A 26755-nucleotide genomic window follows, 5' to 3' on the forward strand; every position below is an offset into this window, starting at 1 on the left:
ACACACACTCTCACTCAGAAGGATCCGCCTATCGCAGCTCAGGCTAAATCTATTATGCAAAATGACAGTGTTTTAATCAGGCTAATTGTCCAGCTCCGCGCCACGTCTCTGCCATCTCTACTTAACCGATGCCACAGCCGCACTGTTTTTTTTTTTTTTGTATTTTTTAAGAAATAAATGACACGGTGGTGGTGGAAGAGCGAGAGGCAATCTAAGCCACAGAGGCCCACAGGCGTTTGAAGTCTAAAGACTCTTTCATCCTCGACTCTGGGAAATGAATGATTTTTTTCACACAGTGACAGGACAGCTCTGACAGGACCCAAACACATGAACCATGGCAAAGCTGTCAGATAGTCAAACACACATACACAGACACATACACGAGCATACAGGGAAACGCAAGAGCCAAACACACACACGTCGACGCGCTCACACCCACACAAACACACACTCTCTGAAACGGGTCCAGAGCAGAGAGGGCTGCAAAAATTAGACATGCTCATGGTCGAGGAAGTGAGAAGGAAGCATTAAAAGTGAGGGAAAGCGAGCGAACAGGACGGAGAGAATGATGCTATAATTAGTCGTTTGTTGCTCTAACTGGCATTTAGTTTTAACTGGGCTTCTTTGTCTGTAGACACAATGGGGCTGATGTGGCATGAGTGAACTACACAGCTTAGAGGATTAAGGCTGGACTGAGGCTGTGCCGCTGCACTCACCCTCCCCGTCATGCACATGCCAACAGACGAGCCGCACAAACGCCCGGCTTCACACACTTTCTTAAACACACACACACCTACAAACAAAGGCACACCCCTCTGAATGCACAAAGTCGCGACTGTGCGCACACGCACACACAAACGCACCCACAGGGGGATTATCTGTGCAACAGAGTTCTGAACACTGAGAGTGAGGAGGCGTCTGAAGAACTGCACTCATCACCGAAGGATGGAAAGAGCACAGCAGAAAGAAACAAAACACACACACACACACACACTTGAATGTGAGCTACCTGTGTGTTGAGCAGCATATTGAACAGCACCTCTCCGTGTCCGTCCTGCGAGGCTGAGCTGACAGCCAGAGCAATGAGAAGGAAGGGGAAATAGAGGAGAGAAGAAAGAACAAAAGGAAAAGGTGAGGAGGAGAGCAGAGGAATAAAGAGCAGAGGAAAAGGGGAGAAAGGAGCAAATCAGATGGAAAGATGAAAGCAGAAGAGAGAGGGAAGATCATTATGAAAGAAACACTAGCAATTCACGACCTTGGCTACAGTTATGTCCTTATTTCACCCAATGGACTTGTATTTATTTTATACCGTTAATGTGGTAGATTTCACACTATTAGCTTCTATCTCCACCCTTTAGTGTGTGAGGAACCCTGCAGGCAGCCAGCTTTGCTCAACTCTCATCTGATCTCCGCAACACGCTGCATGGACAAGCTTAGAGGCTTAGCATACCTCAAGCCGTCTCTTTCATACACTATTAAAGCAACAGGGAGAGTGAGTGTGCATTTATGGGGGTCAGGGCAAGTGTATGTATGTGTGAAGCGGTTACACAGTAGTTTTTTTTATGTAGCACCCTTTATTGTATTTCGTGGGTCGGCGGTAAGAAGGCTGAACCAGATGCAGAACCATCCTATACATTAATATAACATGATCCCTTACAGGAGAGCTTCAACACGCGAAAACTAAGAATAAATATATTCACAACTGCCTCTACTATTGGTAAGAGATGAAAGCATAAAAAGGTACCTCTGTAAAAGATAATAATCGATAGTTGATAGAAGTGTCTGTCTCTTTTGTTTGTTTTTTAGACAAAAAATGCCTTTTTTACATCTTGTTTTTTTTTTTTTGTCCATTGATCTTTTTTTGCCATTCAATTTTCCTCTGAGAAATACTTAAAAATCAATACAATAACCTCTGTGTCTGAGTCCGATGAAAATGAAAATGTGCAGCAGAGGTCCTCCTGGCCCCATTAAGTCTGGCTGATTAAGAAATCCAAGATGCATCCATTGCCTTAATGTCCTTCTGTAATTTCCTTTGTTTTGTCTTTCAGTCAAACAAACCAAAGAAAAAAAAATCTGTATCCTTTTTTTTTTCTCCATAAAACCAGAACCTTTTTATAATTTCACACAGCAAACGACTATTCCTGGATATGTCCATCATCGTAGCCCTGTAAAAAAAAATCAACCGGTTAAGCAAATTAAGTTAACTGGATGAGATGATGAAAATGAACAGAACTGCATACAAACAACTCCAATATTGACTGGGTATATTATTATTTTTGGCTCATCCAGGGGAATGCAATTACTCGGCGGGTTTTTGATTAGTCTCAGTCGTCCATCAGCGTCCCATCCATTGGTAGTCAAACCTCTTTGTTTAGATAAATAGATCTGTATTCATAGAAAAATAAGCATTGACCACACTGCTGGCTGTTCATTGCTAAGGCACTTGGCTGTTTTCAGTTACTTCTCTTCTTCTTGCTTTTCTCTGTCTGGTCTCCATCCTAACGTGTCCACCCAGCTCGCTCTAAACTTCGAGGCTGTCACAGTTCACGACTCTGTGTTTGATGATGCTTTGAAGAGCTGGTGTGTTTCACCTCCACGCAGGTCTTTTGAGAGCAATATTATGAGCATCAACGCCCACTACCACCACCACCATGCCGTCTCCCGCTAATTGTGGCGCCGAGTAGAAAAGCCGAGCCTCAGTACTTTAAAAAGAAAAAGAAAAGGATACTGTAGTAGCTGCAGCTGAAGTTTTGCCTCCAGGCAGAGATCTGTGATCAGCTACTCCTTGCCAAAAAACCAACCTATATGCCAGTAGTGGGGAAAATACAAAAAGTGACCTCAGCTCGTTATCCAGGAATAAACATAGCGTGTAGTGTAGTCCCGCTCCCCCACAGGCTCCTCTCAAAGCCAACCTCTGTACAGAAGTCATTGTTACTGAATGATTCACCACCAGAGAGAGAGATGATGAAGAGACAAGAGAAGATGGGTAGCAGGAAGAGGAGGATGAGGAGGGGGAGAAAGAGGAGGCCCGTTAAAACTGGTAAGAGCGGTCTAACACCTCCATGTAGTCTGGTGTGGTCCTCAGTCTGGCTCTCTGCTCTCCAGCTCCCTGTTCGCTCTGACTGCTACCACCTGGAGTGGAGCTCGTGGTGGTGGTGACCACGAGCGTTTGGTCGGGTCTCGTGTCCTGTTTGGAGTCTTGGGGGTGGGGGTAGCGGGGCGGGGGCCTCACATACCTATCTGGCAAATCTCTGAACTCAGGAGTTGGGAGTCTGAAGAGACAGTCCACCAGCTCCACTTTAGGAGTGGGGCCCTGGCTGTCGATTACTGTGGGGCACAGGATGCCGTTCCCGTGGAGGCCAGCGAGTGGTCCCATGGCTCCTGTAACAGTGTTGATGGGTGACGAGGACACCTCCAGAGCCCACTCCCTCTCCTTCTCTGCTGCAGAGCAGTAACCCTCCTCGCACTCTTTCGAAGCTGCGAACGTCTGTTGCTGCTGCGGCCGCTGTTTCACCGCTGCGTCCTGCTCATCTTTGTAGATGGGGTTGCTACACATGTGCGATGCCGCCGCAGGGTTAGGGCCTTTGGCAGCGGCCTCTGGGGGCAGAATGGTGTCGTAGACGTGGTTGTGCTCAGGCGGAGGTAGAGGCGGCGTCTCCGGGAGGCCGTGGTGATGATGATGGTGGTGCGTCTGCTCGGTGAAGATCCCGCACTCCATCTGGATGCCGGCCAAATCCACCTCTCCCTGGCGGCGGAACGGCAGCTTGTCTCTCCTCCTCAGGGCGTAGGCGATTAGTGCCGCAGCCGCAAAGAAAGCAGAGACAAACAACACAAGCAGGCTGAGCACTAAGACCGACAGAGGGATTGAATTCTTCTCCGGAAGGGGACCGACGCCTGAGCCGGGGTAGTCAACCGACACGCCTCTGTCTGCAGCCGTGGAGGTGGCCGTCTGCTCCTCCTGGTCCTGGTCCTCTTGAGGCTCCAGCTCAGGGCATAGCAGCTCCATGGAGAGGGATCGCAGGTCTACACCTTTGGTCTTATCCGGGGAATGGCACACCACCTCTCCCATCACAACCACAGCACTGAGCCCCTCCAGCCAACGCTTCAGTGGAGCAGCTTCACAGTTGCACTCCCATGGGTTCTGCTGCAGGTCCACCTGGAGAAATACATTAAAAATACAGTGTGTTGTCATTGTGTAGTTATAGTGTAATTACTGGTCTGCCGTGCAGTAGATAATTTCCCTGACTTTGTGCTGAAGAATGGGCCGATGGCTCCGACTCCTATTTAGATGACAACCAGAAAAATGATATCTCTAACCCTTTCCAAGTAATAAGGTTTGGAAAATGAGTTTTTCAGAATTGATATAATGGCTCTCCACACTGACCAGTAGCTCCAAATTATTTTTAAAATATGCATGTGATGAATGCACAGATTATGTAAATACTCTCATTATAGGGTCATCAAAACATTAAAGTGCTTGCATTTACCAGATGATGGTGCCCAGGCTGGATATATCCTCAATATTCAACTCTTCCCAGCAGCGAGGGCTCTCATAGAAAAAAGTTTTGAATAGACACCGCTCAGAGTTTCTATATTAGTGCTTGTTCATAAAACTCACCGGCAGCTTTTCTGTGACGAGCGTGCAAGAGTATCACAGCACTTTGTTTTTAACAGGATGTGATGCAACTCTCCCCTGTGCTATAATCCAATAGGTATGCGTGCAAATCCATTTTCTCATTGCCAGCTATTGATTGTGCGCCTTAAAACAAACTCAAATATTCACTTTGCCGCGCTCTGAAAAGCTTAAAGCAGATTATGCACGAAGGGAATCACTTACATCACGTTGTATTGTCTACAGAACTCATCTGTTCCATATCTTTAGCAATGACATTGGCAATGAAAGCTGATATTCTCTCTGTCACACTTCCAAGGAGCTCGCACAAATGTTGTCATGCTAATTCGGTTAGGCTATCTCCCTGGCTTGCAGGAATAGATGGATGCGTTCCGAGATGATTCAGCATTGCTGTTGTGGGAGCCATGATACAGCTACCTCCTCATGCCTCACACTGAACAACCGGATGCTCCTTCACTTTATTGAAGTTAGCCCACTGTGGGCTTTTTGTGTGGCTTTCATAATAGCGTAATTGCAACTGGAAGGCGAAGAGAAACTATGCTGCAGTTTTCACTCACTCATATTAAAAGTCCACTGAAAAGCATCCACCGCATTACTGTGACGCATCTAGCCTCTAACGCAGCGCGAATGAGCAAAGTGACATTTTAAAGAAACACTGCATGACCAAAGTGTCAGTTTGTTTTTGCTGTTTCATAACTTTCATAATGACAGTCTTACATCTGGTGGAAATTCTTGAAGCATTTTATTGTTTTCTTTCACGCAAATCCCAAAGGCTTTATCCCCTTCTCTTTTCAAAGCATCTGTCCAACACATCCAACACTGTTTACAATTTATACGCCTGGTCACCTAGTGTGCGATTTGCTGTCAACTTGTCAATCACAGCTTGTGTTGTGACAGGAAATTATAGACCCTCAGTTAGCCCGGCAGGTGCGGGGAAAATATGAGCGCATGATACCATTATGCACGTTCTGTGAACACAAAGGCTTGGAGTAAGTCACGTACACTAAATTGACAATAAAAAGTGGCACACTAACCAAACCGGCATTCATTGCTTTAATCCAGCCTGCAATGATATATTGGGAACCCTCTTTTGTCAGAAAATATATTCAGCCTGACTTAAATAAAGGACTGAAATGGCCCTGCTTTAACCGCAGAAGAGCATATTTGCTCTTGTGGGTTTTTATCATTATGACAGAGAGCAAAGATCAGGCAATAATCATCCAAACTTTATTTGAGAGCTATAAAAAAATTCACATCAGGGGAGAAATTCAGAACGTTCTTAGTGAGCTGTGTGCCTTCTAATTGATCACTTTGCCCAAACATCCTGTCAGTCATTAGAATTGCTCCAGTTAGTTCACAGAAATAGAGTCAATACAAGCAGGTTTTGGAAGTTCTGGCGCAGGGATTCTGCTTTTAGTCTCTGGTGACGAGACGCCCCTGAGCTTCAGCTTGCCAAGCCTTCTCCATACTGATGAATGGGTTTCATTGTCTTTTGAATAACACACACACAGAGCGAACACGAAAAGACTGAAGAAGAATCTGCAGCATATGCAAAATTGTGTTTATTCTGAAAAACGTGTACATTTAAAATCTGTCTTTACGGCTACAGTGGTAGAGTGTGAGATGCTATGCATAGGAAGCCAAAGAATTATGTCAAAGCACTAACGTATCAATGCTCTCCACTTACACTTCTATATTTCATCAGATTGTGGTATTGAGTGCACTCACACAGATTTTGATTTTAGTCTATTTTTTGAAGTGTTGTAATTTATTTTTCATGGTGTGCTCGTGCTCCCTTCATAGACTTCTACCTCAGATAGCGATTTCCTATATTTTCCCGAGCGACTTCAACAACCCCTCGAGAAGGGGCATGAACTTTCTCTATCCAGCTGTTTGTGTTTCATGTAGCTGGAGAGAGAGCGGTAGTAATAGCACAGAGCAAAGAGCAAGAGTTTCTGGTCCACTGAGGCTGGTGTCGGTGAAGAAATTGGCATCTCTGCCTCCGTGTGATTGCTGAACATCAGCGCAACATGGCGAGCCTGGAAAGAAGCCCTTGATCTTTTATTCGGAGGGAAAATAAACACTGTCTTTTAATGCAGCTGTATGAGATATCTTGATTTTGAAATGTGCCGCAAACTGTTATTATGGGGACATGAGGGTCTGAGGAAAAAATAAAATAAAATGAGAAAGAGCACCCAGCGATGGAAGCGGTTCTATCAGCTCTTCCAAACAGACTGTAGACCCTAGAAGAAGAATTTACTTGTCACAGCTGCTAAAGATAGTTATGGCCATTTATTATATCTCCATATGTGAACACATTATGGACAAAAATCCCAGTTTCAAGTGCACAGTCACAGCTTCTGTGTTTAAAAAGAATTATAATGGAATTCAGTTTGTTTCTTTTGAAAACTATTTGACAAAGTATTTAACTTTTTACTACATTAAGTCATTTTAATAGCTCTTTGGTAACACTGCCTATGTGTTTAGCTACCTACACATAATTTAATTTGAGTGGCTATTAACACGACATTACTCTTATCAATCCCACCTTTGTTCTATAAGAAATTTCACCTCACAGCGCACCTGCATGAGTTGGCATTTAATGCTAAATCAGAGTACTTAGCCAGTCAATGAGACCAAAGACGTCTTTTGTGCTGAAACAGAAAACGCATCTTTTCAGAGCACCGTTTAAAATGATTACAGATGCTTTCACTTTTATTTTAAAAAAAGGAAAAAAAAAATGCCTTTGATGTGCAATTTCAGTTGAAATGCTGGCTTGTATTGCAAGAAAATATAACTTGTTTTCACCTTCATAAACATTCTGACTGCTTGTTATTGTGTTGAGAAGATTCCATATTTACATCTGCAGAAGAAAAAACCCTCTAAATATGAAGCTACAGCTAGAAGAGGCCTGGAAGCAGCTAGCATAGCTCTGTCCAGATAAGCAAATCCACCTACCACCACCTCTAAATCTCTCTAACACTTCACATCTTGTTTCTGTAATCCACACAGAACCAAAGTGTAAAAGCAACAAATGGCCATTTTACAGCTGTTATCGTCGGACAGAGACAGACTTGCTGTTTGTGTTTATATAAGTGAAACATGGCCATGGGCAAGTTTCTTCATTACGGCTGGCAATGACAGGGAAGCGCTGCTCTGCTGCACAACACGTCCTTTGCATTTACTGAGAAAGACATATGTGTTTCTGAGCTGTACATATATCATTTCTGGCATCCTCTCAGATACTGAGTCACCTAACTCGAGTTTCTTTTAAGGTTCATCTGCTGTTGAGCTGCTATTCGTTTTCTAGTTAAGAAATCATAAACACCAGAGTGATTTCAATTTTTCTCCCTGGTGTCACGCTAATATTGTTTTTTTGTTTTTTTTAATTACACTGACATCAGCATGGTATTTTCATATCAGTGTATATAAGTGGGTGTAACTGTATAATCCTGCTCTTGATGGTGACAATGACTCTAAGCTATACATGCTGCTGTTTTATGATTAACAAAATGGACTGCTTTTTACTGCAGCTGCGAGCTAAACCCCGTTTCCATCTGCGTTACCCTTTGATTTTTTTTTTTTCTGTGCAAACTCTGGCTCCAAAAGCACACGCCAGCGCCCAGAAATCCCTCATCCCGAGCTTCAAACAGGCCAGCAGTAAGTCAACAGGTGATATCATTGTCACATTATTTTACGTGGTCTATGGGCAGCCTTAATGTGGCTTTGTCAGAGTAATAACAACCCTGGTAAATGAATGTATTCAATTACTGTGGCACAGATTTGAGGGACTACAATGGTCGTACCGCTGAGCTTTATGAATACAGCCCACTGTGTGCTTCCATTTGGTCAATGCTTTAATGCTCTTGGACATCAGAGGTGTATAACAGTGCAAAAGAAAAACCCATAATACACTTTTACATGGCTCCTCCAGCTCCGTGAACTACTGTCGTCCCTTCCTCGAGCAAAGATTTAGAAACAGCCTCTGAACTGCCAGTCTCACCCACACTACCTAGGATCAGGAATTTTGCATGGAGCAAAGAAAAATGGAAATTCACAATGACATTCGGGCTAATCTACACCCACCTTACCTCATTCTACTCAGGCTGTCTAAGAAAAGCCTGGTACACTAAATTTGCTGAAGTGAGAGGAAGCAGGATAAAAAAAAAAAAATGTAACACCTCGCTTTCTGTCCTTATTGGTGCGCTGTGTATAGCAACCAGTCACATAAAGCTGCAGTCAAATGTGCGAGGTAAGCTCTCACAAAAAGCTGGATTTACCACATAACAGCAGTTTATACAGTCTATTTACTGAAATGTACTTTAATTACAAGCATTCACAAAAACTTGAGAGGTTCAGCTTTCTCCAGTTTAGCTCCTGATTTATTAAGACCACTTATGCAAATCAAGTCAATTGCAATTTTCCAATTAGAATACCTGAGGCGCAACCATAGTCCCACAAGCCACAGCAGAGCCTGCAAAACAACAGACGCTACAGATGACAGAGAAAACTGCAGCTGTGCCAGAGGCCAGGAGACCAGGGGCTGCCAGAAGTTTTTAAACGTGGCCATGGCTTGATCCAAGATTTCAGGTTGTTTTGTTTATTTCATCAAGCTGTGATAATATAATGTGTCTTGGCAATCTATTAGTTCTTTTAATCTCACCGGCTGACATTTGAAATAAATACGCTCTGTATAATTATGCACATTTTTGTGTAGCAAATCAACAGGGGTGATCCAATTCAATAATCTCTATTTTTCCACCCGGCAACTGTCAGTCAGCAAAATGCATGTTATTTGGCCTAAATTAGCTGAAAGCCTCATGCCAGGTATCTGACTCATTTGCACACACAGAGGTTAGCAGACCAGAATTGTGTTCTCAAGCATCCACCTGCATCCACACCGCCACAGCCATTCAGTAAACACGGTTAGTAATGTAGTAATTTACACTAACCTGTACCAGTCCGGTGAGGTGTTCAAGCACGCCCTCCATCGGAAGCTGTAGCAGGTGATTGTTTCGAAGGTTTAGGCGGGCTAGATTGACTCTGGAGAATACACCAAGAGGGAGACTCCGCAGCAGGTTGGCATTAAGGAACAATAACTGGAGGGATGGCATGGAGTCGAAAGTGCCGGGATCGACTTCACGGATCTCATTGTACTCAAAATAAAGGTACCTATAGACAGGAGAGAAGATGGCAGTGTCACAGACTTTACAAGCAAAGAGACTATCGGTATGTTGTATCTAAGCTGTATCTCGTAAAGCTGTATCAGGTCATTTTCCTTTCTGCATAAATTAGTCATTCCTTTTGATGCCTTTTCATACATTTAACTTCCAAGTATATGCCGCGGCCGTGCATGGCAAACACATCAATGAATATTCATGTCACAAAGTCACACCAGAAATTGGATTTCATCTTCTCATCCCCTGTTCGCAGCCATAAACTGATCACTATCAAATAAAATTGTGTAATTTTGCACTGATGACTACTAACACTGGCCTTTGCGTATCAGATTATCTTGTTAAATCAAATTAAAAGGACTCTTTTTTTTTTAAATAACAGAAATATGTGCAGAGTACAGCTGGAGAATTCTCTGTGCATGCTAGTCATCCAGTAGTGCAATTGCTAGAATAAGTGATGGATCTGGTTTAAATGACTTGTACAGCTCCCTCACCATTAAGTCGCTAACAAAGGCTAACAAGAGGTTAAGAGGTAGACATTTTGAAAAGTCCAGAGAGGATTTTTATTATTGATTAATAGTCAAATAAATGGCTATGGAAATTTTTTTTCCTGAACCCTGTCTTTAAATATAAAATAGTGGAGCTGAAAGCCAAAAGGCTAAAAGAGGTCTTTGCAGTCTGCTCTGCTGTCTTCCTCACTGTTTAATGACTGACTTTGGATATAGGTTATTAACCAAGGAACTGTCTTATTGTGATGATGACATAAATATACATCACTCTGACAGTGTGCTTTTATTTTAAGCTTTTCTTATTCTTCAAAAAAGAATCCTGGCAAAAAATCCAAATGTCTCACCGCCTTATCGACACCTCTGTATGCAAATACAACAAAAACCCATTAATTTTCACGTTGTCACTCACACCCAAACTGAAGCATGGCATCAGGCAGTGTGACTAACAAATGACACTTCTGGAAGAGACTGGGCACCTTCCATTTCAATCAAACTCTGGCATAATGGTAATCAAAATGTTCTGCTCTGTGCCATTCCAGTATTACAGTGAAATTAATTTCCACATACTTATAAACAAATCTCTAAATACCTAAGCTGATGAGGTTTTAATTAATATGTATGTCTGAAGTGAATAGAAGTAAATGGTGTGACTGATCCAAAAGGTTCTTACCTTAGATTCTGCAATCCTAGAAACATGTGGGGGCTCAGCCTCTCCAGATTGTTTCCGTTCAGGTAGAGGCTCCTCAGGCTCGTCAGGCTGGAAAAAGCACCCTCCTGAAGGTACGAGATGCGGTTGTTCCCCAGGTGAAGCATGTCGAGGCTGGAGAAGTTCCAGAAGTCTGTGCGGTAGATCCTCTGTATTAAATTTCCACTCAGGTAGAGCTTGCGGCCGTTGAGAGGCCGAGGTGTGAGCTGGGACACATTGAGGAAGCCATTCTCTTTGCAGTTGACGGTGAGACCCAGGTCAGTTATGTGCAGGTTGCAAGTGCAGCCCAGGGGACAGATGATGGGAATAGGGGGCCGTGTTTGGTAACCAGCCACCGGGGGATTCTGGTTGGGCATCAGACTGCGTGGCGTGGGGGATGTTCTGGAGGGTCGAGGCCTTTTAGTCGGCCTTGGGTGCCTCTCCCTGTCTTTACGCTCTGCAGAGGAAGAGGATGATGAAGTGGAGGAAGTATGTGTGTTCTGGCGGGAGCCGTGCACCATAGAGGAGGGCTTAGTTGGTCTGACTCGCCCAGGTTGGTGTTTAGAGTTAGGGGGCAAATGCTGGGGTTGTGATCCTGCTGATGGACCACTCCCCACTGCTTGCAGCTCTTTATCTGGCAGGTCGGCACACAGTTCTTTGCGGGGGATTTCCCTCAGGTCTTTACCGTGAAGGTGGAAGGGATACTCGCATGTAACATCCCCGACTACCGCCGTGTAGGGAATCTGACCCAGCCACTGCTGTAACTGCACTGCCTCGCAGCCGCAGTTCCAGGGATTCTCCTCCAGCTGTATCTCCATCAGGGAGCGGCCAACGTACTCCAGGGTCCCAGCATATGCCAGGCTCTTCAGACGGTTTCCCCGCAGGTCCAGATGAGTCAGAGACACGGATCTGGTACAGGAGGAGGAGGGATATAGTTTGCTAGTTCACATGAAAGGACACTGTTATAGTAAAATAAAATTCACACATTCCATCACAGAGGAGCCAGCATTTTATCTGATGATTAATCCATCTCTGATGATATGAAATAGTATGCCACAGGAACATTAATTCAGCAGTACAGCGTGACTAATTGTGTCCGACACTGATATTTCTACAGATCAGTCCTGGCATAATTTAAAAGCTCTGCAGTAAAATAATCAGAATCCAACCTGAACAGATGAGGAGGCAAGTTAGGGATGAGGTTGTCATTCAGGATGAGAACACGGAGCTTGTAGAGGAACCTCAGAGCACCGCTATCAATTCGTTTGATCACGTTGTAGTCGGCCTGCAGGTAAGAAAGAAAAGATGTGACGAATGAGTAATTGCTCGAATTGGAAAGTAAACTCAACTGAGAGCTCTCCGTTTGCAAAAATGCACAGAGATTTTGAGGAGATCCTTTCACACAGGCCACCTGCTAGCCATTGATTATTTCTGTCACAGCTATCTATAGTAATCCTGGACAAATTTGTCAATAATTAAGTCAATCGTGGATAATCAACACGGATTAACTCCTCGGGACTACCTGGAGGTATTCCAGAGCCTCTAAGCCGGCGAAGGTGTCATTTCTGAAAACCTCCAGCTTGTTCTCGTGGAGGTACAGACGTCTCAGTTTGGCGAGCCCGTGGAAGGCTCCCACTCGGATGTCCTGGAGAGCATTGTTGCCAAGGTTTATCGACACTGCGTTGCCAAGGTGCTGAAACCCGTTGCTATAGAGACGCCTTAGAGAGTTCCTCTGGAGGTTGAGTTTGAAAGGGCGGACCCATGACTGTGACACCTGAATGATTAATTAGAGGTCTGATTAGTTATCTTATTAATTACATAAATTTAGCAGTTAGAAACAGCCCTAAGCCACATTAGAGGCAGGATATTAGACTGGGAGATATATTAGATAATAAGATAAGTGACAGCGCAGTAAAGTGCAGCTCCACATGCGTGGCCAGACAAATGATGAAGAAAGCCATACCTGGCTGGCATTTGTGAAGCCCCGCCCATCGCAGTGCACGTGTAGCACACCTTCTTTGACCTCGCACGTGCACGGCTCGAAGCACGGCTCGTCCACTTCTTCCTCGGAGTTGTCCACGAGAGGGGTGTGTGTGGAGGTGGGGGTAGGGGTGGGGGTGTGCGACGCCTGGGAGAGACGCGCACACCCCAGGGCCACCGCCAGAGTGACCCACTGCATCCTCCTGCTTCTCCCTCTCAGCTCAACAGCCTGCGGCTACAGCCCGGCATCAGGCCTTCACCGCACTGCACGGTGAGGCAAACGCACACACAATCACACAAACGCATTGTTAACAGAGGGCAAACAGCCAGGGAGGCAGCAGCAAAAGTCAGTTCAGGATGAATCAGATGGATGATACATCAGAGGCATACTAAAGCAGTCAGAAAATAAATGTTAAATCACACAGAGTGTAGTGTCATGGGGACGGAACAGCATTATAGTGGAATGAAGCCGTACAGGAAGGCCACAGTATGATATGATAGCCGTCAACCATGTATGCATGTGCTTGTATTCATAACAGGAAAACAAGGCTTAGAGGGTTTACAAAACCAGGACAAATTGATTTCAACACAAAACAACAGGCTGAAGAATCTCTCAGCTGCTACAATGTCTCTTTTGAATTAAAAATTCAAATGTTGACATTGAAAATGCAAAACAAAGGCACGCACGTGGGCTAGTTCACCTGTGAATCACGTTTTATCCTTTTTCCGAGTGGCTTTCTGAGTGCTGAGGTAGGGGGTGGGCAAAGCTTGTGATGAATGTATTCATCTGTGTTTTCAAATGCCGGGTGAAGCCGAAATGTCACGCATGTGTTATTTTAATGTATGCAATATGAATATGGGTGAATGCAAATCAGACTCATAACGCTTCTGTCTAATGAACTGCTCCATTTAATAAGATGAATGGCAATCAAGAGAACAGAAGGATGAGGCACAAAATACCCCATATTATCAATCAGAAAAATACGTTGGGTTATCAACAGCCATCGAGTCCTGTCATAATCATTATTGTGATAATGACAGTGGAGTGAAAAGCTTTGCTGCAAAATCAAAACTCTTCAAAAAAATTTCAAAAGGTGGGGGTGGTGTGAATCAGTGCGACGACAGGCAGGAACGTGAACTGACGGCGATAGCGATGATGGTCGTGACGATGATGAGAGCGGCGCGGTAATAACAAGAGAATGAGTTGCAGAACTCCTGGCACAACAACAAAGACAAGAAAAGCGAAAAACAGCTGAGATCGTGAGTGCTGCACGGGGATATTTCCTCTCGAGTCTTAATGAGATCTAAATTGGATAAAGCATCTCGATCTGCTCATACAGTGTTGAACACTGCCATGCGAAATGCAATAATGATCATGATGGTATGGTAGCTGTAATCATACAGCAATAATCTAGCATCAGCGAGTTAGACAAGGAGGCAGGAGTGAAAACATCACCGCCCGGGAGAGGAAGAGCAATCACGGAGATGATTATGACGGGGAAAAGATGAAGGGAGAGGTAGAAATGAGAAGAGGAGGAGGAGGAGGAGGAGGAAAAATGGGAACAAGGGGAAGGGAAGGAGTAAAGGAGAGGCAGACATATAAAGGAGGAGTAATGTGCAGAGAGTAGGTACAAAAGAAGAGGAAATGGGTGAGGTGGGAGAGAAGAGTGGGATTGCATAAGCAGCAAGAAGTCAGTCAAGGCTGCCACTCAGGATGAGAGCTCACAGTGAAACAGCTGAAATCTGATATTGATTACATCAAAGCCCTCCTCTTGCCCTGCACACAATGTACGCCCGCCTCACAGAGAAACTGTGCTGGAGCCAAGTTTCATGCGTGTGTGTTGCACACAATGTGAGAAAGGTCAAACCATATCCAAAAAGTAGGCTTTTATAGCCTGCCAAGTACAGAAACAGGTAGCTAGACACGTGTAGATGAGTGTGAGCTTTCATAACAAACCAGTGTAATGCTGCAATACTTGTTGGAAAACCTCACAATTTTAAAGGAAGAAAGCACAAGGAGAAGTGGAAAAACAGTCATCAGTGTATGAAAGTGTTCAGAGCATCTGTGCTTCACAGGAGAAAACAGGCTTACATGCTCAACAGTTTTGGACAAATTGGAAAACAATACAAAATACTGCCCATTCAGAGTCCCACTGGGTCTTCAGTCTAGATATGTATTGTTTATTATTGGACCGTGGCCCCCCTGTATAGAGGAGATCAATACAGAGTCCAGATAGACCACTGGGATCCATCCTGTTAGAGTCTGCTTTAGTGGATGGGCATCTCTACCTAATGAGAAGAAACACAGTCAAGCCTCTTTCTCCAATCAGCCGAGTGGACTAGTCAGCAGTCGGCATAGCTCTGCATCATTATGGTAACAAGAAACGAAAGGACTTAAGCACTGACTGGTGGCAGCCCAGAACTCTGCCTGTGCTTCTGCGTGCGTCTGTCTCTGTCCTTCTGTCTTCATGTCCATCTGAAAACCGTCCTGACACAGGTGTGGCTTCCCTCCCTGTCTTTCTTTAGTCTCTCTGAGTTTTTTTTTCTTCTTCTCACTCTCCCCTCTCCTCCAGACCTGCACACTGACGCAAGCGAACCAGAGATGACAGTCACTGCTTATTCTTCACCATATTATTCATGTCACATAATTCCAGTCTCTATCTCTCTGTCCTCTCTGTCCGTCAGAATACACACTCACCAAGCTTCACACAGGCTTTTACATGGGCCCCTGCTCTCAGCACAGATCTGCACTATCAGGCAAGCAGCAGCATCACTGATCAAATGTATGGGGATATGAGCCTGGATAGCTCACAGCCTTTCAAGAAAATCAATTAGCCCCTAACATTACGACACACAAATTGTAATAGTTAGAATAATTAAGGCATGACCAATTAAACAGCCTAGTCATTAACAGAACCTATTAAGACATTTACCAGGCTATGTATGAAAATCCTTGGCAGAGCAACGCAATCCAATTGCATTCCTCATTGTCTGTCTCTCCTCACCAGCCTCTCTGATCCACACAGCGACGCTTAGCAGAGCAGGGATGCGGGTAATACTCACTCAGTCCGCCGCCAAAGAATTAGAGAACGACCGAGAAAACACTTTAGAGGCTGACTGTCGACATGTCGTTCACATTCAGCCGCACTCTTCTCCCTCTCTCTCTCGCTCCCTCTCTCCTCTCCTGTAGCGGCTGAGGCGGATGGGGAGGGAGGGGGGACCAGAGCGGGTGGGGGGGGGAGAGACGTGATAAGACTGCAATGAGGTGGAGGATAAAAACCGGGAGAGAGAGAGAGCTAGAGAGAGAGAGGAAAAGAGGAAAAAAACGATTGGCTTTAGGATGCAGGTCCGCTTCTCCACAGTGCAGCCCGTGGGAGCTGCGGCACTGGTCTGCTGAACAGACGTGCAATGCGCGGAGTTGTAACCTGGGCGTAATAATGGAGAATCCTCTCCTCATCTCAAACACAACTAGGTAATTCATAGAAGGGAGGGGAAAAGAGGGGGGCAGGCGCCGGAATTAATCATGCAATAAGGCGGCTGCCCTGCTAGTTTTTATATGAGGCACAAAGCGCGCAGGGTGGGTTCCTCCTCACCAGAGGAGCCAGTTCAGTTCCTCATCATAAACAGATTACAGGAGACACAACAGAGTCACAGACAATGGGCCCCATAAACTTTCTCCTCACGTTGCCCGGTTACGCATCCCGGTAAAAAAAAAAAAAATACCCCGACTGTTCAGCTATACCGACAATAATTTATAATCTCATTAGTTTATTCATCTCTCCTCTCTTGCCCTTAAGCGCCGACGGATTTCGTGAAACCGGTGTGTGTTACCATGGCGACTCGTGCCAGCTGGCTTTCGTCGTGCCTGCGCGCGCGCTCGAGGACGCACACACGCGCACACAAACACGGTACCGGTCGGGAAAACTGTGGTGACTTCTATGAGGGGGGCCGCAGCGGAGATTACAGCGAGACCCAGAAGTTTGTGCGCGGCCTACACCAAAACACCTGTCCTGCCAAACGGGGGTGGTGGGCGCAACAGATGCCGCCCAGATCGAGAGCAATGAAGCCCCCCTACCAACGCTGAATTGAGCTCCCCACATCAGCTAATCACAGCCTGCTAGGTGGCTGATGCTCCATCGATACTTTCTCTAAGTGGCGGCTATGGAGCCCCCGTGAAGCCCGGCGTCTCCAGCGGACCAAGGGGAGGGTCTCAATAAAACACCCCATGGTGCCATGGTTTTGAAAACACGCATTCAAAAGCGTTCAACTATCAGTCAGCCGGTTTCATGGCTATAGGAAAAGATTTAATAACAACATGTCTTCCACATTACTGAGCTGAAAGTTCAATTTTCAGTTCAATTTCACATTGATTTCAGCGTGCATTAAGGTGAATAACCTTGAGGAAATGGAGAGGTGCATTTCTCCCCTAGTGCTCTCTTTCCTCTCTCTCTCTCTTTCTCTCTCTCCTTACAGGAGTAAAGATTTGGGGGGGGGGGGGGGGGGGGGTCTCTGGAGATTCCTATCAGAAACAGTAAGACGGTTCCAGTAATATCAGGGAGATGTAGATGATGGTTATAGATTTCAGGGCTCTCAGGTGCATTAGTCTGTATTACAGCTTCCCCACAAGGCTACTTAACGCTCACTCGCAATGGAAACAGGCTGGCTGATGTGGGGCATGTATGCACAGCCACATGAACACATGCATTCGTGGGGATTGCTTACTGAGGCATGCACACATTTAATTCGCCTACACCATGCAGGGATGCTTGTGTTTATAAATAAGCTTCAATCACACATGGGGTTTTTGTCCTGAGATATTATTGTAATCTCTGTGACAGGGGTAATGTGATGCCAGACCTGGGGTTATTACTGTCCACCTCAGGGCAGAATGCTGCCCGTGATGGAGAATTTGGGAGAAAAACACTCTTTTCTCACAGAGGTGTTGTTGTTGAACCGTGGAGGCTCCCTAAATTAAGAAAACAAACGGAGAGGAACTGAGTGAAGATGGTTATCAGGCACCATCAGATACCTGTGTGTCTGTTCTCTGGGGGCAGGAGCCGCTCTGAGCACATAAAGTACTTTTTTAGAGTGTTGACGGGGCCTCTAAAGTAGGGGATCTATTTATACTGGCCTAGTGCTGTCTATGGAGCTGTCCAGTGTTGAAATGGATGGGGAGTCATGCTGTTTCATTTGAGCCACTTCTCCTTTCTTCCTCCTCCGCTTGCTCCTTCTCCAAAGGCTTTTCCTTCCTCTCATGTGAATTACTTTCTGTCAGAGCATACTTTTCCTTATTCCTTATTTAATACACATCTTTTCTTCCTTCCTTTCCTTCTCTCTCCCCTTCTTTCCTCGTTACTCTCTTACTTTGATTCTCCTGTGGGCTCTTGTCAATTCAGTCTGGTTTACTTGCTTTGATTTCTTCCTCCTTTGTTTTCCTCTCCCTGCTCACTCCATCTTTCTTTCCACCGAGGACACATCACACAAAGTGGTCATCCCAGTTTTTGCAGCTCTTTCCAATTATGCCTTCGCTCACGCGATCTCCGGCGGGACTGGCTTCCGTGCGTGAGGGCACACAAACTCAAGACTTAAGAACGAGCACCAACAAGAATAAGGACGCAGATTATTCCTTGGTCGAAAGAGCTCCTTAAAGCTACATCTTGCTCACATAGCGTTGAGTCGTCCCCAAACACGTGTTTGAGTTTCACTGGGGCCTGCACTGCCCCCTAGTCTCTGCTTACTCAATGCGATGAGGCAATCAGAGATGCAGGCAGAAGTATCATGCACTCTGTGGCAGGATGTGGAAAGCAAGTGAAAGAGAAGAGGGACAGAAGGAGCGAAAAAGGGAATAAAACAAGCTGAGTGTGGGAGGCGGGTGGAAGGGAGACAGTGAGCATTTTGGGTAAGGTTGTGAGGGTTGGCTGAACATGTAAAGGGGGGAGTGCAAGGGGGAGCCAACAGATAGACGGAATAGGTATTTGGAAGGAGGGGGAGGATGGCCAGGAGGGCAGGTGGTTCTGTCATTAGCTCCAGATTAAAGCAGAGGGTAACTCCAAAGGCCTCACCTCTGATTCACACAGTAGTACTGCAGGCAAGGACAAGCCCCCCGGGAGACATAGCACACACACACACACACACACACGCACACATGCTGGAGACACGGCAGTGATTCAAAGGATTACTCACAGGCTCACGAACACACACATAAACACACACATAAACACACACGTATAGGCATATATAACACCACCACCCCTCCCCATCCTCATTTACACACGAGATACACCGTGACTCACGAGAACATGCAGACTCCCACACACATGCAAACAGTCATGCCACACACACATTCTCACACACACACACACACACACACACACATCATTGAACTAATTAATCAAATCTCCTGTTTTAATTAGGATTCAAATCAGTTGCTATGGGAACCTTGCCCTCTCAGAGTCTTAAGGTAAAGGCTGCTGCTGCTGCTTTCCGTGACTCAAGGAAGGTGTCCGAGGGGGACACATTCATATTACCTATGTTGATTCAGCTGGCTGCATTCTACATTCCATTTTCACGCAGACACATTTTGCGGGGGAGGCCTGAGGTGCCCGATGTGAACTTCAATTTGGGCTCAGTCATACAGAGGGACCAAAAAAAGGCGGAAAATTATGATGGCTCACGTTGCAGCCAAACTAATACAATATATTTTACCAGGAAAAGGCCATGTGTGTTAGCGTTAAAGGTGAGGTTCACAGTCTGTGGACGCCCGTCCAATCGATCACCAGCTCAAGCCTGCCATTTTTGCTCTGAAAGTTTTCGCATGGAGACACACATAAAGGCACTTTCACAGAGTTTCTAATACGGTGCTTATCCTTGCTATTACCACGGCCTTGCAATTTTGGGTGAGCAATCGCTTTGTGCTCACATGCCTTGTCCCAGTGACAGTGTTTTCACAGAGGCTCCATTAGTGATCAGTAGGATTTGTTTGTGAAAATCGCTGTCAGAAGAATCAATATTCCTGCATTTGCGTTAATACTATCCAGACAGAGGAAATATTTATTCAGTGACTAATTCCTGAGGTCTAATTAAAGCAGTGTGCATGCTTTAGTGTTAACACTGTTTCATCTCACAAGCTGATAGACTCTTATCTTAAAAGACTGGATGAGAGAGCTCAAAGTGTAGCGGAATCACGGCGCCTTCATCTGTCCAGAGAGCCTTAATATCAACTCAGGTGAAGGCCGGACCTGATGAATTAAAAGAGGAGAGGATGCCAAGTGAAGCCATTAGGATCCAGGAACTCAGGCGTGTGTCTGGCTCGCCGGTTGTCATGGTTGCGGTGTTTATCACCTCTTTCTGCCGACAGAAGCCCAGGGGCAAATCAGATTGGCTTCAGACAGGGAGGAAAAGAGAGAGTTGGTGAGTGAGGGGGAGGACATATTGGCACAGCGGAGGGGGGGAAATGCCAACACGCTGCTGAGTGAAGGCTGAGGAGGAGCGCTGGACAAATGTCAACGTGGCTTATTCATAGGATGATGCTTTTAACTCTTTGACTGTGACATAACGTTTGAAGTAAAGGTATATTAGACTAATTCAGTAAACCCTCACTTTAGGTCTTTTTGTTAACAATCCAAATGCTGTAATGTGGGGAAATAAAACTTTCTTTTTTTCCCCTCTTGTTATCTTCTCATCTGTTGTGGTAAATATCTCCCTGCAAATGTGCTGAATGCATTAATGCACATCCTAAAAGCTCTTGGCATTTGATGAAAACAACACTAAAGGATAGTCCTCTAATGGAAGTCTTAAAGCTAGATAAACCTCAAGGATCTGGAGTAAATCCCCCCCCCCCCGCGCCCCCCTATCCCCCGTGGCCTGTGCCTGCCACCTAGTGGTCCCTAACCCAATGATCCATATGTGAAGACTTCACAAGTGCAACCTGTGTGGTGACGCAGTTTTTCTGAAGTACAGATACTATTATTATGTCACTAGCTGACAAGACAGCATTCACTTCAAAGAGCTCTGAGAGTTCATGTTGCATGAGGAGATGAGAAACTAAGACATTTACCTGTTATGACAAGCGGCCGGTAAGATATATTATCAATCTATTGGTCATAATCATGAACAGATGTCTGTTTGCATCCAGGTGGCTGCCTGTCGTTGCGCGCCCAGGGCCTGAAGCTTGTTACAACGTAACCGCTCCTGACTGCTCAGCGCACACGTGTTGACACCCAAACCACGCCTCCTTGTCTCTAGAGCCAATCATCGGCCGTCATAGTTCAGCGCGTCTTCCTCTCAGCAAATCACAGCACTCGTTGTTGCTGTGGGGGACATTCGCAGGCACCGAGGCCCTTCTGCTGTCGGCAGAGAGAGGTATGGCTTCATTGTTTTTGACCGGCTTCGTGAAGTATTTCTAAAAAGAAAAAAAAAAGAAGTAGAAGTAGATTAAAAAATAAACACTCCGGCTCTATTTCGTTTGTGTCAAATACCATCTAACAGAACCAGACACGGCTTGTTAACATTAAATCCTTCCTCTCTCACTCGTGTTTCCTCTCAAATGTCCACTTGCTCTTGGTGGTCTGTGAGATGATAGGTTCAGGTTTCGCTGCGGGCTGGTGAGACAGGGTCGGATTTTAGCTGACATCCAGCTGAATAGAGCGAAACCACCAGACAGTTGTATGAATAGCTGTATTGTGGGCGCTGGCTAGCCGGTGTTGTGTGTGTCAATATGTGTGTGACAGGTCAGTTTCACATCTATAGGCCCACGTCACATCGAGAGTCTTGGTTAATCTGTGTTGTTTTAGACGCAGAGCGCTGAACTTTAGCTTTGTTTTTTCTCCCCCACACTCGTATGTCAGGTCTTCATCATTGCTCTGTCCAGACTTACACGGTGTGCTGCCGCGCTAAGGAGTAAATTGCCGTTGACAGCGACTTGTCCTGTTGTTTGTGGTCGCCCCTGGCTGTCAGCCTGCAGTGCCAGAGTCTCGTCATCTCTGCCGAGGATGCCGCAAACAAACAAGTCAAGAAACGCCCCGGCGGTTGACTCTCCGGGCTCGGTCCAAGTGGGAGCTTCAGCAGAAGCTACAGAGCCGGCGTCCCGGGAGGAAATTCAGGCTGCCGGGGACTCGGGAAGAGGGGGGGAAGCTGAGGATAATGTCGGTGACAGAGAGATCATCAAATCACCCAGTGACCCCAAACAATACAGGTAAAAAAAACAAAAACTCTTCTACCGCACAGTCAAGCATTCCTACCAGATTCCCATGAGGATTTAAATAATTCATTATACTGTTTAAAAAAAGGAAAAGTTGCATGATTTATCTGTTCTATTATGTATGTTATTCTCACTCGAAGGTATTAATAGGATTTCATGTGTAATGAAATACATCTTGCTAAAGTTCTGCATTCATGACTGTGAAAGTGCTGACAAAACGACCCAGATCCACTAACCCAGATCCAAAAATGATATTGAGCCTCCCATCCAGCTGGTTCAGTGCAATATTATTGTAGTCTGATGGGATGATTTCATGCTTTAAGCACAGACCAGTGCCTCAGGCCTCTGTGGGGCATGGATGGAATATTTGCTGTGAAAAAGCACAGCACAAGACGGGCTGAAAGGGTATAAGATACAATCTGCAAAGGGATAACTGTTAAGCTGTTAAGAAAAAGCAGTGAAGGCTCTAAAACTCAATTGATACCACAGTGCTTCTCCTTGTGTTATCTCACCTTTGACTTTACTCTCCTCAGGTACATTGTGTTAGAAAACGGGCTGCGAGCTCTGCTCATCTCAGATTACAGTGGACCGACAGAAGATGGAGAGTCAGATGAAGGTGAAGAAGAAGAAGAGGAGGAGGACGATGATGAATCTGAAGATGGATCAGAGGATGGGTCTGAGGAAGATGACGAAGATGAGGGCATCGATGATGAAGATGATTACAATGAGGGGAAAAAGAAGAAAGGAAATGCAGAGAAACAGGTACAGGAAACAAGAGAGCATTTCATATATACTTTATTTATGTTTTGTAAAACTACACTGTTTGAAATAATGTAAAAAAAACAAATTGACACCATTACTCCACACACTATTTAAGGTGCATCTTTTATGCTCTTCTATATTTTCTGCAACATGTACAGTGGCTAATACTCTGATGAAATACAGCCAGAGTTTCAAATATTTAGAGTTCAGGGTATGTGCTCAGGCTTGAGACTGCACTAAATGCTTTGTTTCAGACAGCTGTTTTTATATATGATCAGTGGCAGATCTAGAAAATTTTCCATGGTGGGGTAACGCAAAAGAGGTGCAAGAGATCTAGCAGTGTGGCACATACCTCTTCAGTGAAGCTTGTGAAAATCCCCTATAGGTAAATAGAGTCAACAAAATACTTTAAAAAACACACTTTAGTTTTATCATTATCTCTTCTAAGAAAATAAAGACAAGTTTGATTTTTTTACAAGCTTTAAAGTAGAAAGACTTTGCTCACGCCCTGCAGTACTCACTGTCAAAACAATGGCAATATTGCACATTTAAAAAGTATTTTAATAACATAAAAGTTGGAGTGGATATCTCAACGCTCAGAAGCTCCACCCACCTGATGTTCAAACCTCCTTTTGCAGATACGAACCAATGACGAGAAAGTTGGCTTAAAGCTACAATGTTTAAAATCTCACCACTAGATGTCAGTAGATTGCAATCTACAGAATTTTGTTTTGTTTCCACTCCCGATTCAAGTGTATACTCTTAGCTACAGTGGCCGCTGTAAGACAGACAACCCTTGCTGGGGTTCATCTGCAGTGAGTATAGGGTGTCGGTCCTCTGTTTACCTCAGCTGTCAATACGCCAGGTGTCTACATCTATTTACTCTGGAGGAGGCTGTAAAACTTCGTGAAAGGAGTCCGATACAAATCGATGAGTCAGTGAAGCTCCTGTTGGTCTCTGTTAGCTGCTATTAGCTGCTGTTAACTTTCTTTGAAGTGGCTCTAACTTTGTTGGATTGGGGCAGTTGACGAATAAACTGAGAATGTAATCAAAGTCTTTATCAAAGTGTGAGCTTTAGAAAACAAGACTAACGCTAGCTGGATGTTGTTGTTGACAGCATCTCTGTAGATGTGAGGTTCGCATGTCTAATCTGCTGATAATAAGTAATTGCGACAATATCGGAATGAATAAGCATGTTAATGCACTGTGTTAGGTTGGGTGTGTTAAATCCTTGACTTAATTTCAGGAGATGATCGAGGTGTTTCTTTGCTTTGTATTTTCACTTCTTGGTGAAGGCACGCCTTCTCAAATGATAAAAAATAGTTGTGATAGTTTAAATTTTGAGTTTTATGACGTGCAAATCCCTATGATTTCTCAATTCCTCTGCCTTTAGCAAACTACGTATGTGGCTGGTCTCTGAGCCATATACATATATGCGCTTATGCACCTCTCTGCATTTAATCATTAGTTATTATTATTATTATTATTAATCTCTGGCTCTCGTCTACAGCTTGTCGTTGTCTTGTCTTCCTCCCCTCATGCCAACCAGTCGCGGCAGATGGCTGCTCTACCCTGAGCATGATTATGCTGGATGTTTCTTCCTGTTAAAATTGAGTTCTTCCTTCCCACTGTCGCTAAAGCGCTTGCTCATAGGGGGTCATGTGATTGTTGGGGTTTTCTGTTTTCTCTGCATTGTTGTTGCGTCTTTACCTTACCTTATGCATCAGAGGTGTTATATGGGCTTGTTTCAGATGGTGGATGATTGGAGGGTCTCCACTAATGCCTAGTATTAGATAAATCAGAACTACCCCAGTGCAGTAAGCATCAGGAGCTAACACTGCTGTAAACATGTCTGTACCTGAAAGTTCTTTTCATATATTGCTTTTGGCATTTAAAAGATAAGATTAGTTTTCGATATTGTCAGCTAAGGCCATAAAACTATCAAACTCAACAATTTTGTGGCCTGCGTCTCAGTACTTTATTACATTGGTTTCTGTCTTTATGGCCTTTTTTGGCAGCAAGATAAACAGAGTATCATTCAAGTTTTCCCTGAAGTGCAATGCCAGACTCAGATATGCCTCGATATCCTGTGTTTCAGTCTGCGGCAGCGTTGTGTGTTGGTGTGGGCAGCTTCAGTGACCCCAGCGATCTCCCCGGCCTAGCTCACTTTCTGGAACACAGTGAGTAATTAATCCAGTAGACAAGTATTGTCATCTTTTTTTAAAAAAAAGTTTTCATTGTTCTTTAATTCAGTGGTTTCTCCGTCCCCAGATACATCCTCAGATATGTTTTCAATGTTTCCTATCACACATCCTAATTTTAAATGCATCCTTGTGTAGTTTGTTTTAATTATTTAGTGTGCCTCTTAGCCTATTTTGCCTCGTTCAGTATCAGTTAACAATATGTGACATTTCCCAGAATATCCATCTCCAGAGGGACCAGATCCACCCACTGTGGGGCCACAGGGCAAAAAATTAGTTTTCAGGCTCTATTTGACCCACTTTTCTGCCTGCTCTCTGTGCATTATGCATCTAACTCATCACTTACAAATGCCCATTTACTACATAGAATGCATAATAATGTATCCCAAGATACAGTAAACAGCAAACAATCCAGCAAAGATTGTTGTATACCAGTTGCTTTTGAACATTTGCAGCTTTCTCCTACTGAATGTCCCTTTTTTTTAAAACTCCTATACATAATATAAGCAAAAATTAATGTATTCCTGCATAAGGAAAGTCTTAGAATGTGAGGTGCAAATAATTAATTTACTACCAACCAAGTGATGCTACACTGTTCGTGGGGTTTTGGGGCTCCTGGAAATCTGGGGCCTGTGGGTTAATGTCTGCCTTGCCTTGTTGGCAGATTAACTTTACATCACCTACAAGAATGAGGCAAGAAATCACTGCATTCACTATGAGGAAGCAAGCAAGATATTTTTCAGTTGGGGGAAGAAGAAAAAAAGCTAGGCTTGCACAAAATGCCACATAACTTCAGAATTGCAATCCAATCTATTGATGCTACTGTCAGCAGAGAAATTGCTATCTGTCTCCTCTACCAATAGTGATTGTTGAACATTGTTTCCAAATGATCATTCTGAAAGGAAACCTTTTCTCATGCTGTCACCAAATATTCCCGGCACTATTTAGAGTTATGCACGCGGCTTCAGCTGAGACAGAGTTATCAAAATTCTATTAAAGCTGAGCCAGAAATGTGATGTGTTATTGTCTGCATTTGTCTCATTGTCCACATAAATAAGAAAACGACAAAAGACACATCGTGCAAGTAGCTTTAATAGATTATTTTCTTTGGATTCCTTTTTTTTTTGATGATTTGTAATCCCTTCTCTCTTTTCACCCTTACTGTGATTTCGTTGTCGCCTAGTGGTGTTCATGGGCAGTGAGAAGTATCCATCAGAAAACGGCTTTGATGCTTTCCTCAAGAAGCACGGTGGGAGCGACAATGCCTCCACGGACTGTGAGAGGACCATCTTCCAGTTTGACATTCAGAGGAAAAACTTCAAAGAGGCTCTTGACAGGTTAGGAGTCAGTTGGGCTTTTTCATTTTTTGGTTGTTATCTTATTTTTCGAGCAGTCATCCTTACGAGGTGGTGAGGATTTACAGGTAAACACAAGACAGAAACAAGAAAAAGGAGAATATAAACTCATATGAAGCAACGGAGACAAGTTAGAACAATTAACAATTAGTAACTAGGCTGAAACCAAAGACTCATAGAGGCTATAAGGGAAAATCTATGGTCTAATCCAAACAGTAAGGCACTTAACATGCTAAAGCATAATTTACCAAAGG

At 44.5% G+C, this 26755-nt stretch overlaps 2 protein-coding genes across 5 annotated transcripts in view; one reads left to right on the plus strand and one right to left on the minus strand.

Annotated features, from left to right (window-relative positions):
- Nucleotides 1-1580: 1580 nt before the first annotated feature.
- LOC120740148 (SLIT and NTRK-like protein 3) lies at nt 1581-16764 on the minus strand. 2 transcript variants are annotated; one of them, XM_040042288.1, is made up of 7 exons: nt 16048-16764; nt 12968-13248; nt 12527-12778; nt 12174-12289; nt 10990-11913; nt 9586-9805; nt 1581-4156 (listed from the first exon to the last, which is right to left on the minus strand). In XM_040042288.1, exons 2-7 carry the CDS (start codon nt 13181-13183, stop codon nt 3032-3034), a joined length of 2853 nt encoding a protein of 950 aa, XP_039898222.1. In that variant the 5' UTR covers nt 13184-13248; nt 16048-16764; the 3' UTR covers nt 1581-3031. The 2 variants fall into 2 exon arrangements, with proteins under 2 accessions (XP_039898222.1, XP_039898221.1); XM_040042287.1 differs by having other exon boundaries at nt 15918-16764.
- A 3518-nt stretch (nt 16765-20282) lies between these two features.
- Nucleotides 20283-26755, plus strand: part of LOC120740130 (nardilysin-like) — a 28335-nt gene continuing 21862 nt past the window's right edge. The window contains exons 1-6 of one of the 3 annotated variants that reach the window (XM_040042270.1): nt 20283-20286; nt 21321-21345; nt 21831-22177; nt 22717-22945; nt 25044-25125; nt 26330-26483. In XM_040042270.1, the coding sequence (XP_039898204.1) occupies nt 21975-22177; nt 22717-22945; nt 25044-25125; nt 26330-26483 (668 nt within the window). In that variant the 5' untranslated portion in view covers nt 20283-20286; nt 21321-21345; nt 21831-21974. The other 2 variants (XM_040042271.1, XM_040042269.1) reach the window with 2 other exon arrangements.

The sequence above is a fragment of the Simochromis diagramma genome, unplaced genomic scaffold (assembly GCF_900408965.1).
Source record: "Simochromis diagramma unplaced genomic scaffold, fSimDia1.1 OVJJ01000304.1, whole genome shotgun sequence".
NCBI lineage: Eukaryota > Metazoa > Chordata > Actinopteri > Cichliformes > Cichlidae > Simochromis > Simochromis diagramma.